Raw genomic sequence first — 16,570 nt, 5'->3', positions numbered from 1 at the left:
TACCCAGCTGACACAGAGGGGACAGGGATGAGCTATCCCTTCCAAGCCTGGAGGTTGGAGAACAAAATAAATGTTCTTATCATGTAAACCTCTAAATCTGAAGATGGTAGAGTAACTGGAACAGAGTATTACACTTGTAACTTCCCTTTGAAGTATCTGTCACAGTTGAAACTTTACATCTGTGTATGTGATTGATTTTTATCCTTCTTGAAAGACTGATGACACTCTGGGGGTAAAAGCCTTGTTACCTTTGCTCACCATTCTACTTCTGCTGCTGGAACTCCCCCTATAGTCGTGTCCGACTCTTTGTGACCCCATGGACTGTAGCCTGCCAGTCTGCTCTGTCCATGGGATTCTCCAGGCAAGAATACTGGAGTGGGTGGCCACGCCCTCCTCCAGGGGATCTTCCTCACCCAGGGATCGAACCTGGGTCTCCTTCTTTGTGGGCAGATGCTTTACTGTCTGAGCCACCGGGGAAGTCCCAATTTTACTCATGACCCCTGGCAAATGATGCACCCGTTGCCAATATAGTCTCAGCTTTCCTGCACCTCTTCACAAATAGAGATACCAAATGAAGATGATGTACAAGAGACTGTGGGACGGCAGAGAAAGTCGGGCAGTTTCTTGAGAGAGAGGATATTTGGGTTGTATTTTGCAGGATATATAGGGTGCTTTTTGTGTAATGAAGAGATAGAATAGGACTTCCGGCTGACACATGGGGTCAGGGAGCAGCCAGGCTAAGCAGGCATTGACAGGAGTTTCTGCACAGATAGAAGGCAGCTTACTTGGGTGAAAAATTCTGCAAGAAAAGGTTCATAAGGGGCAGGTTTTTATTGCCTTCCATGCTGCATACAAATGCTTAGATTTAACTCGTAAGAAATAGGAAGACCTTGGAGATTTGGAAGCAGTTGTGGAATGATCTCAGTTCTTGATAGCACTGGGACTGGAAAAACTGGTTAAGAGGCTCCCAAACTGGTCCAGTGGGGAAGTGATGGGAACAGGACTAGAGAAGTGAGGAGAGGAGGATCAGGACTAAGTCAAGAGCAATTTAGCAGGGACTTCCCTGGTGTTTCAATGGCTAACACTCTGTATACGCAACACAGTGGGCATGACTTCAAACCCTGGTCAGGGAGTTAGATCCCACATGCCACAGCTAAGAATTTGCATGCCACAAATAAGATCCCACATGCTGCAATTAAGACTTAGCGCAGCCAAATAAATTAATAAAAAAATTTTTAAAAAGCATTTCGGCAAAACTTCAATGCAGGGCCTTGTATGCGGGTGCGGTGTGTCCCTAACCCTAATCCCAGTTGTTACATCAACCCTAGAAAGCAGGGGTCCAGAACACTATTTCAGTAAATATATCAGGCTGTGTAGATCTTAGCATCTGTAGAAGCTATTCACTCCGCTGCCGGAGCGCAAAAATAGCCAGAGGTGCCCAGTAAAAGAGTGGGCATTCCAGTGTTCCAGTAAACCTTAAGTTTGCAGACACTGAAACTTGAATTTCATAGAATTTTCACGTGGCGCAGAATAATCTTCACTATCGGAGTTTTTCCAACTTTTAAAATTGTAAAAAGCATTCTCAGCTTACTTGTGGGGCCGGACAAAAGCAGAGGGCAGGCCTTGGTTTGCCCACCGGTGGTACTTTAAGCGTTAGCAGCATTTCAGTTTTACGGATAGGATCCTACAGCCAGTCCCTCAAGGAGTTTTGCTGTCCCAGCCGCCGCCGGGCCACGCCCCCTCCGGGCGGAGCCAGCGCATGCGCGGCCGACCCTCGGGCGGGGGGCGGGGCGGGCCGCGGCTCCGAGTTCCAACATGGCGCACGCTGGCGGCGGCGGCGGCGTCGGCCCTGCGGGCCGGGGGCTGAGCGGCGCCCGCTGGGGTCGCTCGGGCTCCGGGGGCCACGAGAAACTGCCGGTGCATGTGAGTGGTGCCCCAGCCGTCCCTGGGGAACCCCGTCGTCCAGTCCCCGGAGGTTGGCGCCCCCTACCAGGGCCCCGCCCGACCCTGGCCCTGCGTCGGCCTCCGCTCCTCTGGGCCCTGGACCCGCGACTCCCTGCCTCCGCCCCTCGGAGCCCGGCCTGTACCCCTCCCGCCAGGGACCCCCGGCCCCGTCCCCTTCTACGCCGACCGCGGCCCACCAGGACCCTCCCCCTCCCCGCAGGTGGAAGACGCCCTCACCTACCTGGACCAGGTGAAGATCCGCTTCGGCAGCGATCCTGCCACTTACAATGGCTTCCTGGAAATCATGAAGGAGTTCAAGAGCCAGAGGTACCTGCGGGGCCCCTGCCCAGGGGGACGTCCCAGGGTACGCCCTGGGCCGCAGTGGGCCTGAGCGGAGTGGGAGCCACCACCCCCCGCTGACCCTCAACAGGGTGACCTTGCGCAGGTTATGACTTCTCAGAGCCTCAGTTCCTTCTTCCAAAAAACGGGACGGAAGGGTACCCTCCTTGTGGAGCTATTGTGGGGATTCCTGGAAGGAGGGCAGGGATGGGGTGAGGCGAGTGAGGCAGTCAGGCAAGCACAGGGTGAGATCCTGTCTTTACTCAGAATGTTGGGTTTTTTTAAGATAAATTTTGTTCGTTGGGGATTTTTTTTTTAATTTAGATTTTTTTCCCCTCCGCCAAGCACTACATGAAAATGTTACTTATCCTGATTAAGGAATGTTTTGGCACTCTCTCCCCCTCAAATCTTAATCCCCAAGGTGAGTGCCTCACTAGCCTCGCCCTCATCCCAGGCCTGCTTGGGAAATAACGCACATAAAATGCTTCATAAGGAACCTGGCACTTAGAAGGCATTTAAAACACATTAGCTGTTTTCATAGGCACAGAATCAGGGGGGTTAGAGATATATCGGGGACCTCCCGATCCCCTATCTTGTTTGACAGGGGGCTTGCTGAGACTTAGAGTGGGCCAGGGGTTCACCCAGATTCACGTTAGGAGCAGAGACGGGACCAGGACTCCATCCCTTCTGACTTAGATTCGTGAGTATCAGATCCACACTGTGCAGCTTTCCCAGAGGAAATAATAACGACAGGCCTCACCTGGTTTCCTTCCACAAGACCTTGGCCCTGACTGTAGCCCTGAGGGAAAATCCTGTCTCCTCTCTCCGTGAGCTGTTAAGCAGTTTCCATATTTGCAGGGCCTTTGACATTTATGCATTACCGTCAGTTGCTGGGAACAACTCCTGTGTCACAGCAGATCGCTAATTCGTATGAAGTGAATTTATCTCCCCGTTTAGAGGACTTGGCTTCCTGTCTCTTCTTGGAGCTCAGGATGTGCAGCTGGCTCTCCTGACATTTTCAGAACCTAGCGCACGTGCTTGCGGTTTTTTGGGAGCTGTGCTGTGTGCCTGTTGTGTGGGTTTTTGCCAGGAAGATACAGGGAGCCCAGGCCTGGCTGCCTTGGTGGTGGACCACTGTCTGCAGAGTCACACAGAGCACAGTTTAGGGTGCTTTGTTGTCTGTTGAGCAGCCTGTGTCCTGGGACGCTTAAGAGAGTCAGAAGTCAGCTCGGTTCCCAGTTTGCCCCCTAAGACTCTCCTGCCACTCCTGGTCTTCTTTGTTCCAGCATCGATACACCTGGCGTCATCCGACGAGTGTCGCAGCTCTTCCATGAACACCCTGACCTCATTGTTGGATTCAACGCTTTCCTTCCTCTTGGCTACAGAATAGACATTCCCAAGAATGGCAAGTTAAACATACAGTCGCCTCTGTCGAGCCAGGTATGCAGTGGTGTGAGTGATCTGGCCTCAGCACCGCCCACCCTGGCACTGGGGTACTCAGGCCAGGCAGCGTGTCTCGTGTGTTTTTCATTGGCAGGGAAGCAGGTGAAGGGCCGGTCTTCTTGAAATGCTTCTAGCACAAATCAAAATAAATCGAAACACCTTCCCCAGCAGCCTCTGCGTCCCAAATTGATCCATTTGGCAGATTTAAATCAAGAGTGAGTGTGCCTGTATATGTTAGTGAGGCATTCTCCGAACATAGTTTTATGTCCAGTCACAATCAGAGATGTGGATGGACCTAGAGTCTGTCATAGAGAGTGAAGTAAGTCAGAAAGACAAAAACCAGTATCGTATATTGGTGCATGTGTTAACATGTGGAATCTAGAAAAATAGGACAGATGAACCTAGTTCCAGGGCAGGAATAGAGACTCAGACATAGAAAACGGACATGTGGACACAGTGAGGGAGGGGAAGGTGGGGTGAATTGGGAGATTAGGTTTGGCATAAATACACTACCATGTGTAAAACAGACAGATACTGGGAACTCTGGAATATAGCACAGGAGCACAGCTCAGTGCTCTGTGATGACCTAGAGGGATGGGATGGGGCTGGAGTAGGAGGGAGGTCTAAGGGAGGGGATATGTGTGTGTGTGTGTGTGTGTGTGTGTGTGTGTATAGCTGATTCACTTGGTTGTACAGCAGAAACTTAACATTGTGAAGCAACTGTACTCTGATTAAAAAAAGATAATGGCAATCGGAGCCACCAAGGTCTGGGTTTGCGGCTCCCCCTTAGAACGCTAGGCAGGCCATACTTGTGCTTGGGCCCGTGATCCCTCTGATCACCCTTGGCAGCACACGGAATAGAGCGGTGGAGATGCATGTGTGACCAGCCATCTTTATTGTTGATGTGCTTCATTTCCCTGCGGGTAGGACCATGGACTCAGCTCAGGCTTGTGGTCCCTTCTTTAAGTGACAGGTGGCACCCTCTTCTGTCTCTGCAGTCCTTTCTTCTTTGAGCTCACCAGACCCCCTGAGAAAAAGACTGTTTGAGCTTTACTTTTATAAGGTAGCCATTATCTTTTTCTCTCCTCGGTCCTGTTGCCATTTAGGGCATAACACATTGCTGGTGGCGTTGCTGGCCAGGGCATTGTGGGTGTTCAGCGGCATCCCCGGCCTCCACCCGTAGGCCCTCACCCAGTCGAGACAGCCAAAAACAGATCTCCAGACAGAGCCACATGTCTCCTGGGAGCAAAATCACAGCATTGAGAAGCCCTGGTGTGACTGAACCAGCTCTTTGAACCACCTCCTCCTCCATCTCTGCCCGAGGGGTTTTTGCAGGGAAGCTAAAAATCTACCGTGAAGCATTTTGTAGGTTTCTCCTCTGTTGAAGGAGATTGCAGTTTCCTATCAATTAGGGAGTCAGGATTTGAAAAGAGAGCAGTGCAAGGCGACTTGGCAGTGGCGGGTCCCTCTCCGAGGGGGGCTAGTGCACACGTTCTGCCTTTTCTCTGCAAGGCAGTCTTGTCAGCACGTCAGCACCATAAGCAAGTCATCTCATTAAAGCTGAGGAGTGCGCCTCACTTTTAAAAAGGTACTTGAAAGCCTGGGGCCAAAAAAGCTACTATTTCATGTTTGCAAATGAAGCCCCAGGATCCAGAGGTAGTGCTTGTACCTCCAGATGATAAAAGCCTTAGCAGGGATTAACCTTCGGAACAGTCCCGGCTGGCGAGAAAAGCGAGCTCTTTGCAGCTGTGTGTGCGGGGGCACTTTGCTGAATCCGAGGCGCTGTGTAAACACTGGGTGTTGAAGAAAAAACTGGTGACCAAGCCCTAAATTGCACTCCCCATGTGGAATTTGCCTTTCTCTAGCCCCGTGGGAGTAACTGCTCCCAAGGCCGGATCTTCACTCAGCCTCTCCTCCTCTTCAATAGCCGCAGGGCTCCTGCTGCTCCCCAAGTGACTTCCAGACCTGTTGGAGAGATAAGGGGAACCGACCAGTCTTGTCTGCCCCCGGGGTGGATTTTGTGACTGCAGGCTTATTAACTCTGAAGAGGAGTTTGATGAGAACGTTCCCTTAACAGCTGCCTACCAGGGCTTTTCTGTCTTGCTGCAGCCTAGGAGCCACCATGTGTGGGGCTGCCCGCCCCCCCCCCGCCCGAGAGGTCCGTGCCCTTCATCCCCTCCGGTCACCCGCTGCCGTCTTGGTTTCAGTCATGTCTGCTTCCAGCCCTGCTTCCCGCCAGGCCCAAACCCCATGTCTTCTGAGCTTCCTAGAGGCCTTTTCAAGTCAGTGGTAGCCTGAGAACTTTCCAGGGCTCCCTGCTCACTAGTGCCATGGTGATTTTTTTTTTTTAACTGGTTTTTCTGGCTTCACTGTACTGAAGAAACTTCTGTGTGTGTGTGTGCACACGCGCGCATGTGTATGTGAATATTTTCCATTTCTACATCTCGTCATTAATGCTGTCAGCTATAGACAAGGAGAGAATGGTGGTTAAGCGCTAAGGAAGAGAAGTGGTAGCCTGTGGGGAGCCTTTTGTGCAGGGCTTCTCAGCCTTGCCGCTGGGGCCAAAGTGTTGTTCTTCATGGGCATGGGGCCCGTCCCACACTCTGCAGGCTGTTGAACAGCATCACTGGGCTGCACCCCCCTGATGCCAGTAGCACCCCGACCCCCACCCCCCGCCAGGTACGACAACCTTAAATGTCTCTTGATGTTGCCAAGTGTCCCCTGGGTTGGGAACAGAATCTCCCTGGTTGAGACACTGGCCTAAGGGAAAGATAAACAGACATGTGCCATGATGTGGGCAGCCTGCCCAGGAAGACCATCCCCTGGCTGCGGCCTTTGGGGCCAACACCTTTTTGGATCTGGTTGACTTTAGTTATAACGTCACCTCCTCAAAGAGCTCCTCCTCCACCAATTCCCATCCCCAAGTCATTATCACAGCATCCCGTTTTACATATTTCAAAATAGCATAGGAGAGCTAAGAAATAAAAAATGCACTGTTTCCTGTTGGTTTGCCTTCCCTGGCAGGTGGGGTCCTCCAGATCAGGCCTGACTTGTTCATGACTGTCCCCGTTCTGGACACCTGAAGGGCGAGGCCCCGGGCGAGAGTGGTGAATCTTGGCTGCCAGTTCTGCTCAGGATAGACCCTGCCTCTCGGGGCGGCTCCTCTGTACTTGTCCAAGATCACAGCTGCTTAGATGAACCTAAGAGATAAACCTTGAGGTGCGGTTTATAGTTTAGTGTTCCCTCTACATTCAAAGGGAGCCAGCTGCCTTCCCTCTGGGAAGGGTCATGCAGTGTCCATTCAGTCTCGAGGAGGCCACCTCTTGGCTTTATGTGTTAGTCATCCATGGGGCAGAGGTAGGCCACCTCCTCTGTGCCAGGCACTGGGGTTTGTTCAGATTCCTGGCTCTCCGGGCCCTTGCATGGTTGAGGTGGGGGCTCATGCGAGACACATACGGATGGGTGTGAGACGTGAGAGGGAGTTCAGCGCCACAAGTGAAAGATAGCAGAAGCCAGGCCTGGGGAGGCATGGTGGGCGGAGGAAGGGGAGCAGGGGCCACGCCTGTGTCCTCTGGGGGAGGCTCTGTGGTAGGAGCGTCAAGGCCTGAGGTGGGAACGAGTGGGTGTGCCTGAGAAAGCCAGGAAGCCGGTGGGGTCGGGACCTGAAGCAGAGGCTATAGGGGAGAGATCCAGGAGCGTGAGAAGCCAGGGGAGAGTTCTGAAAAGGCCCCTCCAGCTGCCATGCCAGAAGTGGACTGGGGGGACAAGAGAAGATCTGGGAGGCTAGAGGGGGGCCCTGTGTGAGCCAGATGGAGTGGAGGGTACTGAGGACCAGGGGCGAGGTATCGGTGAAAGTGGGCAATCCAGGTGATGGCAGGATGCCTGCGGCTCTGGGTGGACGCAGCACCCGCTGAGATGAGCAGTGGGGCAGGGGGCGGAGGGGGCCGCTGCTCCCTGTTGGGACGTCCCCTTGAGGGTCTCTTCAGTGCCAGGCAGGGCTGTGTTTGAGCACTCGGATGGACCAGGCGGCCGCGTATGGCAGTTCCTTAGTGTCCAGCAGGCGTTTCTACTGTGCCTGGTCAAGGCCACCCACGGCAGGCAGAGCACACAAAGGCCTGGATTGTTCCAGAAAGTTTAGACCAGGGGTTGGCAAACTGTGGCCCACGGATCGAGCCAGCTTATGTTTGTATGGCTGGTAGCTTCTACATTTTTAAGATTGTGGTTAAAAAAATTTTTTTTAATTGTGGTGATATTTACGTAACATAAAATTCAGCATTATAACTATTTTAATGTGTCCAATTTAGTGGCTTTTTAGTAAATTTACAATACTATGCAGCCACCACTAATTCCAGAACATTTTATTACCCCAGAAAGAAACATGGACCTCCTCAGCCCCATCTTTCACACCTCCCCGCCCCTGGCAGCCACTAATCTGCTTTCTGTCTATATAGGTTTTCCTGTTCCGAATACTTCGTATAAATGCAGTCATGCACTGTATGTCTTTTTGCGTCTGGGCTTCCTTCTCTCAGCGTTGTGTTTTTGAAGGTCATCCATGTTGTATTGGGGCTTCCCCAGTGGCTCAGCGGTAAAGAATCCACCTGGAATGCAGGAGACCCTGAGTCAGGAAGATACCCTGGGGAAGGGAATGGCAACCCACTGTAGTGTTCTTGCCCGGAGAATTCCATGGACAGAGGAACCTGGCAGGCTACAGTCCATGGGGTTGCAGAGAGCTGGGCATGACTTTAGCAGCTCACAACAGCAGCAACATGTTGTACCAGCACTTCATTCCTTTTTAAGGCTGAATAATATTCCACTGCATAAACGGAACACATTTTGTTCATTCATTCATCACTTGATGGACACGAGGGTTGTTTCCACCTTTTGACAATTGTGAACAGCGCTGCTGTGAACAAACATAAGGATTTGCTTGAGCACTTGTGTTTGGTTCTTTGGTGGATACCTAGGAGTGGAATTGCTCAGTCACCTGGGGACCACGTTTAACTTGCTGAAGAATCACTGGACTGTTTGCCGCGGTGGTTGGACCATTACCGTCTGACCTTTCTTGTGGAGCCCTGGTCTGCAGGGGTGGTTCTCCGTCTTGTCACCGTAACTCACTTCCAAGAACTGGAGGAGGCACATGGTGCTTAAAAATGCCCCCTTATACTGGTGGGAAAGGAGCCCCCAGTGAACACACAGCCTCCTCTGAAACCATCCTGGGCTCCACGGCTGCTCCCTCCCCCTGTCCCTGCTCAGCTATTCCCACCCACAAACCTGTGTACCACAGAGGAACACAGGATCAGATCTCTGTTAGTTTAAGTGAAAGGTGATCAGGAGGAGCATCCCCAAAGTGATTTAGAACCAATTCCAGTGCTGGGGAGAAACAGTACTAAAGAGTTGTGACTGCTCTAGGTCTCTTGTGTCTCTGTTTTCCTTGGCTTCCTAGAGTTGCCTCTGCACCCACCCCAACCCCACATTCACCCCCACCCGAACCCCAGATTTGTATCTCAGAGTTCTGACCCTCAGTGTCTCAGAATGATTGTATCTGGAGATAGGATCTTGGCAGAGATGATTAGGTAAAATGGGGCCGTTAGGATGAGCCTTGATGCAGGCTGACTGTGGTCCTTACAAGGAAGAAATGTGGACACGGGGAGTACCCTCAAGGATCTGTGCGCGCAGAGGGGCAGCCCTGTGAGGACGCAGCAGGAAGGAGGGGCAGGTGTCCAGCCAGGAGGCCTCGGGAGAGGCTGCTGACCCCTTGAGCTTGGACCTCCAGCCTCCAGAACTGTGGGGAGGCGGTGTCTGTTGTTGCCGCTGCCCAGCAGCCCTGGTGCACCAGTGGACCCACTCGGGTGCTGGCGGTGTGCCTGCTGGAGGCGGCGGCAGTGTGCCTGGAGCCCCCTGGAGTCCAGGGTCAGCTGCAGGTGCCAGGGGATTTCACCCGGTCATCCCCAACTGTGGATGAAGCCCACTCTCTTCGAAGCACTGCTCCAGGCACTGGGGATACAGCCATGTCCAAAAGAGAATCCCTGCTCCCCTGGAGTCTCCCTGCACCTCAGGGCTGGACAGACAGTAAAATAAGTAAAATGTGTCACCTGTAGGAAAGCGGTATGTGCCGTGGAGAAAAAGAGCAAGAAAGGGGCTCAAAGTGCTAGGAGATGAGGTCTAGAAGATTCCCTGAAAGGGGTTGTGTATGCAAAGACCTAAAGCCGAACCAGAGGGTTCCGGACCTGCCCGAGACCCGGGCGGGGACCCGCAGGAAGCCGAGGGTCAGTCCTGACAGCCCAGCTGTGGTCAGTGGCAGAGCGAGGCCGTCCTCAGGTGGTGGTTCAGTCGCTAAGTCGTGCACGACTCTTCGACCCCACGGACTGCAGCACACCAGGCTTTCATGTCCTCAGCTATCCCCTGGAGTTTGCTCGGGTTCCTGTCCGTTGAGTTGGTGATGCCATCCAACCATCTCATCCTGTGCTGCCCTCTTCTCCTTTTGCCTTCAGTCCTGACATCCTCAGGACCACACGTGAAATTCCAGTCTAAAGGCGGAAACGTCGCCTCCTTTGTGGGGTGGTCCTGCCCCGCTGTGAGTTAGGATTCCAGCTTCTAGGAGAGAGGGACATGTGTCTGTTTTTTATTTGTATTTATGTTGACAGAAAAGCATGTAAATGGAGAGCATGCTTGATGGCTGCTCAGGGCCCATCAGTCTTCTCTCATGTCTTGCCCCGGGCTTAGCACCGGAAGTCCCACAGCCCTGGGCAGCCTGGACAGGGGGCCTCCCCCACCTGCGGGGTCCCAGTCTCCTGCCTGCTGACAGCGAGTAGCTTTCACACCTGAAAACAGTCTTGCTGGAATGGACTGGCCAGAGGTGGGGGAAGACTTATAAACGGCCCAGAATTGTGCTCCGAAAAGGATTAAACCATCCACTCTTCTTAGTTTTCTCGTGAATGCTAATTTTTCAAAGTGTGGAGTGTGCATCATGGTTTCGTGGTCTTTGAGTCTGTTAGAAGGGTCGGGCAGAGGTGAGTTGGTGAGGCTCCCAGGAATGCACGGGCACTCGGAAGGCTGAGGTGGGGCTCTGTGTCTCCCCGTTTGCGTGCCCCGTCTCTGCTTCCCTCTCTCCAGGCCCCCAGAAGTAAACTTTTTCTGTATCGAAGGAAAAGACTCGGCCCTGTGCTAAGTTTTGCCTGCTCCCGCGCACAGCAGCTCAGTCTGGTGTTTCTCACAACCTGCTCCCCTGTCGGGCCCGACAGTAACTCGCTGTCGTACTGTTGCCAGGAGAACTCGCACAGCCACAGTGACTGTGCGGAGAGCGTGAAGCAGCAGACGCTGTACAAGGAGGACAAGCCCCAGGTGCCCTTGGAGTCCGATTCCGTGGAATTCAACAATGCCATCAGCTACGTGAACAAAATTAAGACCCGCTTTCTGGACCACCCGGAAATCTACAGGTCCTTCCTGGAGATACTGCACACTTACCAGGTAAGAAGACTTGGGCCACGCTTCTCTGCGGGTGTGGGCATCATCGTTCAGTGTCACGTGCGTCGGAAGCATTCAGATTTTCTCCATGAATTCCTGTAAAATTCTGATTAGCTCTTTTTTTTTTTTTCTGAGTTAATTTTATTTTCTGCTGTGGTAGAGTATATATGTAAAAGTTAACCGTTTTTAAGTGTACGATGCAGTGGCGGTAAGTACTGTACAGTCACACTCTTGTGCAGCCATCAGCGTCATGCATTTCCAGAACTTCTTCATCTTTCTGAATTGAAACTGTGTCCCCATTAAACTCTTAGAACTCCCCCTTCCTCCCTCCCCCAGCCCCTGGCACCCACCCTTCTACTTCCTGTCTCTGAATCTGGCTCTGCCGGGGCCTCCTGTGAGTAGCTTTGTATCTGTCCTTCTGACTGGCTCGTTTCACTTAGCGCGACGCCCGTAAGGTCTGTCTCTGCTGTACATGTGTCAGAATGGCCTTCTTTTTGAGGTGGAGTATTATTGCATTGTATGGCCTGGCCTTGTTTTCTTTCTCCATTCATCCATCAGCAGACACTTGGGTGGCTTCCCGCTTACGGCCACTGTGAATAGCGCTGCTGTGAACAGGAGTGTACCTGTTGGTGTTCTGTGTAGGTCTGCTTCTAATTTGCTCTCTGAGGCACCTCTGCAGCCTCTTTGGGAAACACACATTAGAGGATTAAAGAACCGCCACCCCCACCCCTGCAAGAAGACAGTTTTCCTTTTATAAAATGGCTTAGTTATTATGTAGACAATAGAACTACCCTTTATTTATGCTGATTACAACTGGGCCTTGCGCCAGGTACTAGGTCAACAGAGACGAATGGTTGCCATTGCCTACGAGTTCAGTTTAGTGCGAAGGAGAGGTTTGTCAGCGCTGAAGGTTGCTGACCCCGTGAGGGGTCAGGGAGAGGCTACTTAGGTTGAATGTCTTTTAATATTTAGTTAATTACTTCGGCTGCATTGGGACTTGGTTGTGGATCTCGGTCTTCAGTAGGATCTATCACTGCCGCACGCAGACTCCAGTTGCGGCCTGCAGGCTTGGTTAACTCTGTGGCAGGTGGGATCTTAGTTCCTGCATCACAAAGGGGATTCTTAACCACTGGACCACCAGGGAAGCCCCTCAGGTTGAATCTTAACAAATCAGTCAGAACCATCAGGTGAAAGACAGAGTCTCTCGGCGCTGGGCACGGCCTATGCAAAGGCCCAGGGGCCAGAGCGGGCAGCTGGCTTCAGGGAAATTGGCAGGGAGTACAGGCAGGCCAGTGGCAAGGGGCATCGGTGTCATGCAAGGAGTTCAGACATCATCTGTGCGCAGACATGGAGTCTCTGCTGCTTTTTGTTTTTCTAACCAACAGAACCCATTAAAAAAAAAATGTTTATTTTCATTTATTTATTTGGCTGCGCCCTGTCGTAGATCTTTGTTGTAGCATGTAGTTGCGGCATAGACTTTTTAGTTGTGGTTTGTGGGATCTAGTTCCCCGACCAGGGATTGAACCCCGGCCTCCTGCCTTGGGAGCACGGAGTCTTAGCAATTGGACCACCAGGGAAGTCCCAAGGACTCACTTTTAAAAGTGAAGTCTTATGCACAACCTTAATAAGAGAAATAAAGAAGTGAGATTCCTTTCCGCGTAAATGTTGATGAGATGAACAGCATTTGCTTCCTGCAAACCCAGTGGAGCTACTTCGACGGCCTAAACGTCCGCGGGCAGTGGTGCTGACGTCATGCGTGGCCTGCAGCCTCACATCCAGCGTCTGCACGGGCCTTGCACAGCATCAAGAACTTCCTGCTTCCCACAGAGAGGTGGTTGCACGTGGCAGCTCTGAACACCGGTCTGTTTGCAACCATGGGGGTTTATGGGTCTTTCACAGATTGCGTGGGGTCCAAACATCTCAGGGGCAAGAAGGATCATTAGAGGGAAGGCCAGGAGATATCTGTTCTGTTGATGGGAGTTGAGCAGAGACGTTAGACTAACTTAACCAAGGTCGTAGCGAAGGGCTGCAGGTTGATTTGGAGAATGCGTGAGGGGGAAGGTTACAGCTCAGCCTTCTCCAGCCACAGCCACAGGAGTCAGTTGGAAATGCAGCCGCTTGGGCCTCCACTCCAGGTTCTGCCTGGCACCGGCTTTTCCAGCAAGCACCCTGGCAACAGGGACCATCCATTTCTTCAAGAGGAGCTGGCAGTGTGAATTTCTATGTGAGTTATTCTGATTTTAGAACATTGGCTCAGATTTTTTTTAATTTACGTAATCTATCTTTGGCCGCCCTGGTTCCTGGTTGCCGTTCGGGCTTTCTTGGGTTGCGGTGAGCGGGCGCTGCTCTTCGTTGTGGTGCACGGGCCTCTCATTGAGTGGCCTCTCTCGTTGCGGAGCACGGGCTTTAGGGTGCTTGGGCTCAGTAGTTGCGACCCGTGGGCTTTGTTGCCCCACGGCATGTGGAATCTTCCTGGACCAGGGATCAGACCTGTGTTCCCTGGATTGGCATGCAGATTCTTAACCACTGGACCGCCAGGGAAGTCTGGGTTTGAATTTTTTTTAAGACATTGTGAGGCCAAAGTGGCTCTAGAGTAAATTTAGCCACATGTTACTTTTTTTTTTTTTTAAACCTGTTGAGCCTTGATTCGGATCTTAGCTGTGACCCTTGCCCTTCAGAGCCCTTTTGCTCACCACCCTGAACCTTGGGGTTCCAATCCATAAAATGGCTATAAAGCTGGTGGTGCCGACCCAATTAAACGTGGTTCACTGAGGTCACTGATTGTAGCACAGTGCTTGCCTCAGGTCACTGGAGGGGAGTGGGTTCCCTGACACAGCCTCCTACATGGGTTGTGTGCCTGGACAGGCACAGCCAGCTCTGCCCTGACGTCACCAGGGTGACCGCACTCTGTACATACGCCGGCCACAGGGCTTTTGGGAAAATGGGTTCAGGGCACGACACTCAAAAACTGTGTCAGCCACACACTGACAAAAAAAAGGTACTGGGCCTTTTCTGGTGGTCCAGGGGTTGAGAGTCTGCCTGCCAGTGCGGGGGACACAGGTTCAGCCCCTGGTCCGGGAAGATCTCACATGCCCCAGGGCAGTTAAGCCCGGGTGCCGCACCTGCTGAGCCCACACGCCTTAGAAGCCCGCGTGGTCCACAACGAGAAAAGCCACTGCCATGGAAGCCAGAGTGCCGCAGCTGGAGAGGAGCCCCCGCCCGCAGGAGCTAGAGGACGCCCATGCGCAGCAACAAAGACCGCAGCCAACAAAATGGATGTGCATAGGCGCCTCCTAGGAACCGGTAGCACCATGTACTCGCCTTAGATGGCTGAGAGTGATGTGAACATTGTAACACTTGACCTTGGAGAAGACCTGAGGTTCACCTGTGGACATGGGTGGGGGAAGGTTGCAGCCTGCGGGTCACTGTGAGGTACCAGGAGGGAGTTTCCTAAAATGTGATGGGAGGATGTCGCCCCAGATTGGAAGGGTGGCTCCTGACAGTCGAGGGAGGGTGTGTGTGTGTCGGGTGGCGTGCGTTTCCCGCATGGCCTGGCTCAGCCAGGTATACTTCTCCACACACACCCCTTGTTACTCCTGGGCAAAATCCTGTCTTATTAGCGAATGCAGAATCCACACCACGCTCAGATCATTCTTTAGCATTTGTCCCAAACAGATGTCTGTTTAAAACAGGCCTTGGAGCATGGCTGACTCTTTCTGTGGGAAAATTTACAGGCAGTACATCCCCACATTAGAGAGTGTGCCCCCGTCACATGATCGTAGATGGCGCCAGGCTTCCCTCTGCCAGTGGCACCAGGCTTTCTTTGCACCTTGTAATGAGAGCGCCCAGCTCCCCACCGCCTGCACAGAGATCACCATCACTTACTCAATCTGATGAGCAAAAATGCTCTCACCATGTTGTGGGCGCTCAGTCATGCCCGACTCGTGGTGACCCCATGGACTGTAGCCCAGCAGGCACCTCTGTCCATAGAATTCTCCAGGCAAGAATACTGAAGCTGGGTTGCCATTTCCTCCTTCAGGGAATCTTCCCCACCCAGGTATTGAACCCTAGCCTCTTGAGTCTCCTGCATTGGCAGGAGCCACCTGCTGTGATGCTGTTTTAAATTGTATTTCTTCAAACATCACTTAGTCTGATCACTGTTTTATGTGCATAGGAATGATTTGTATTTGTCCTCTGAGCTGAGTGATCTTTGCCTGTTTTTTCCTTTGGTCTTCAAGTGTCCCGGTGACTTGGGGCAGGGTAGGGTGGAGGCAGTTTTTCCTCCCTCCTAACTAGGTGCTCTGTGTGCCAGGATTTGGAAAGTACCTCTCCTCGAGGGGTGGAGCGGGCCGAGAGGGGAGAGCGAGCCGAGGGCTCCCATTCCTGTCTCTCCCCCTTTGCAGCTCCGGCGGGGGATGTCGAAGCCTTGTCATGCTGCTTGCTCTGTCATGTTCCGGCTGTGAAGTTGATAGGGGCTAACTTTTTTTTTAATTCACTCTTCTTTTTTTTTTTTTGGCTACTGGGTTTTTGGTTTTTTTTTTTACTTTTTATTTTAATTGAAGGAAAATTGCTTTACGGAATTTTTTGTTTTTTTACTTTTTATTTTAATTGAAGGAAAATTGCTTTACGGAATTTTGTTGTTTTCTGCCGAGTATCAACATGAATCAGCCATAGGTATATACACGTCCCCTCCCCTCCCTCGTGACCCACTCTCCCATCCGGGTTTTCGATGCTGTGCCCAGGCTTTCTCCAGTTGTGTGAGCAGAGGCTGCTCTCTAAAGGCGGTGCGCTGGCTTCTCATCATGGTGGCTCCTCTTGTTCCGGAGCATAGTCTGCAGGCGCGCCAGCTTCAGTGGTGTGCCGCACAGACCTCACGTAGGGTTTTCCCAGGTCAGGGATCAAAGCCGTCTCCTGCATTGGGAGGCAGGTTCTTACCACAGCGCCAACAGGGAAGTCCAAGGACTGACTTCTGATGGCCGACTTGCGTTCTCCTTGCCCCTTCCTGCCCTCCCAACCTGCAACCCCTCTGGTCTTTATCCTGTTGTCTTAAGCTCCAGGTCAAGCCATCTCCTTTCCGGGGCCTTGGTGACCCTGGGAGAACAAGTCCCTTAACGTGCAGGCCCTTCCTGTCCTTCTTCGCCCTCTGCCTCTTCCAGACCCACCGCTAGCTCATTTCCCCTGCCCAGCAGGACGAGGCCCCTTGCCCTTGGGAGCACTGTGGGTTCGCCGTTGACCTTGCCCTTCCCCAGCCTCTGCTCAGCAGTGCTGCTCGAGGGCTGAGGCAGGGTCCTTCCCTGACCTTGCCTCTCCCACATTGCCTCCACATTCCCAGCTCTGACCCCATCCATGGCTGGGGCTCAGGCCAAGTTGTGCAGCAGGG

At 52.5% G+C, this 16,570-nt stretch overlaps 1 protein-coding gene across 3 annotated transcripts in view; it reads left to right on the top strand.

Annotated features, from left to right (window-relative positions):
• Window positions 1–1,779: 1,779 nt before the first annotated feature.
• Window positions 1,780–16,570, top strand: part of SIN3B (SIN3 transcription regulator family member B) — a 44,207-nt gene continuing 29,416 nt past the window's right edge. For all 3 annotated transcript variants that reach the window (XM_061421700.1, XM_061421699.1, XM_061421701.1), the window contains exons 1-4: window positions 1,780–1,923; window positions 2,165–2,271; window positions 3,570–3,723; window positions 10,993–11,193. In XM_061421700.1, the coding sequence (XP_061277684.1) occupies window positions 1,816–1,923; window positions 2,165–2,271; window positions 3,570–3,723; window positions 10,993–11,193 (570 nt within the window). In that variant the 5' untranslated portion in view covers window positions 1,780–1,815. The remainder of the gene's footprint in view (window positions 1,924–2,164; window positions 2,272–3,569; window positions 3,724–10,992; window positions 11,194–16,570) is intronic.

This window comes from Bos javanicus, chromosome 7 (assembly GCF_032452875.1).
Source record: "Bos javanicus breed banteng chromosome 7, ARS-OSU_banteng_1.0, whole genome shotgun sequence".
Lineage (NCBI taxonomy): Eukaryota > Metazoa > Chordata > Mammalia > Artiodactyla > Bovidae > Bos > Bos javanicus.
The sequence above is the reverse complement of the archived record's forward strand: the minus strand, read 5'-3'. Positions and strand labels throughout refer to the sequence as shown.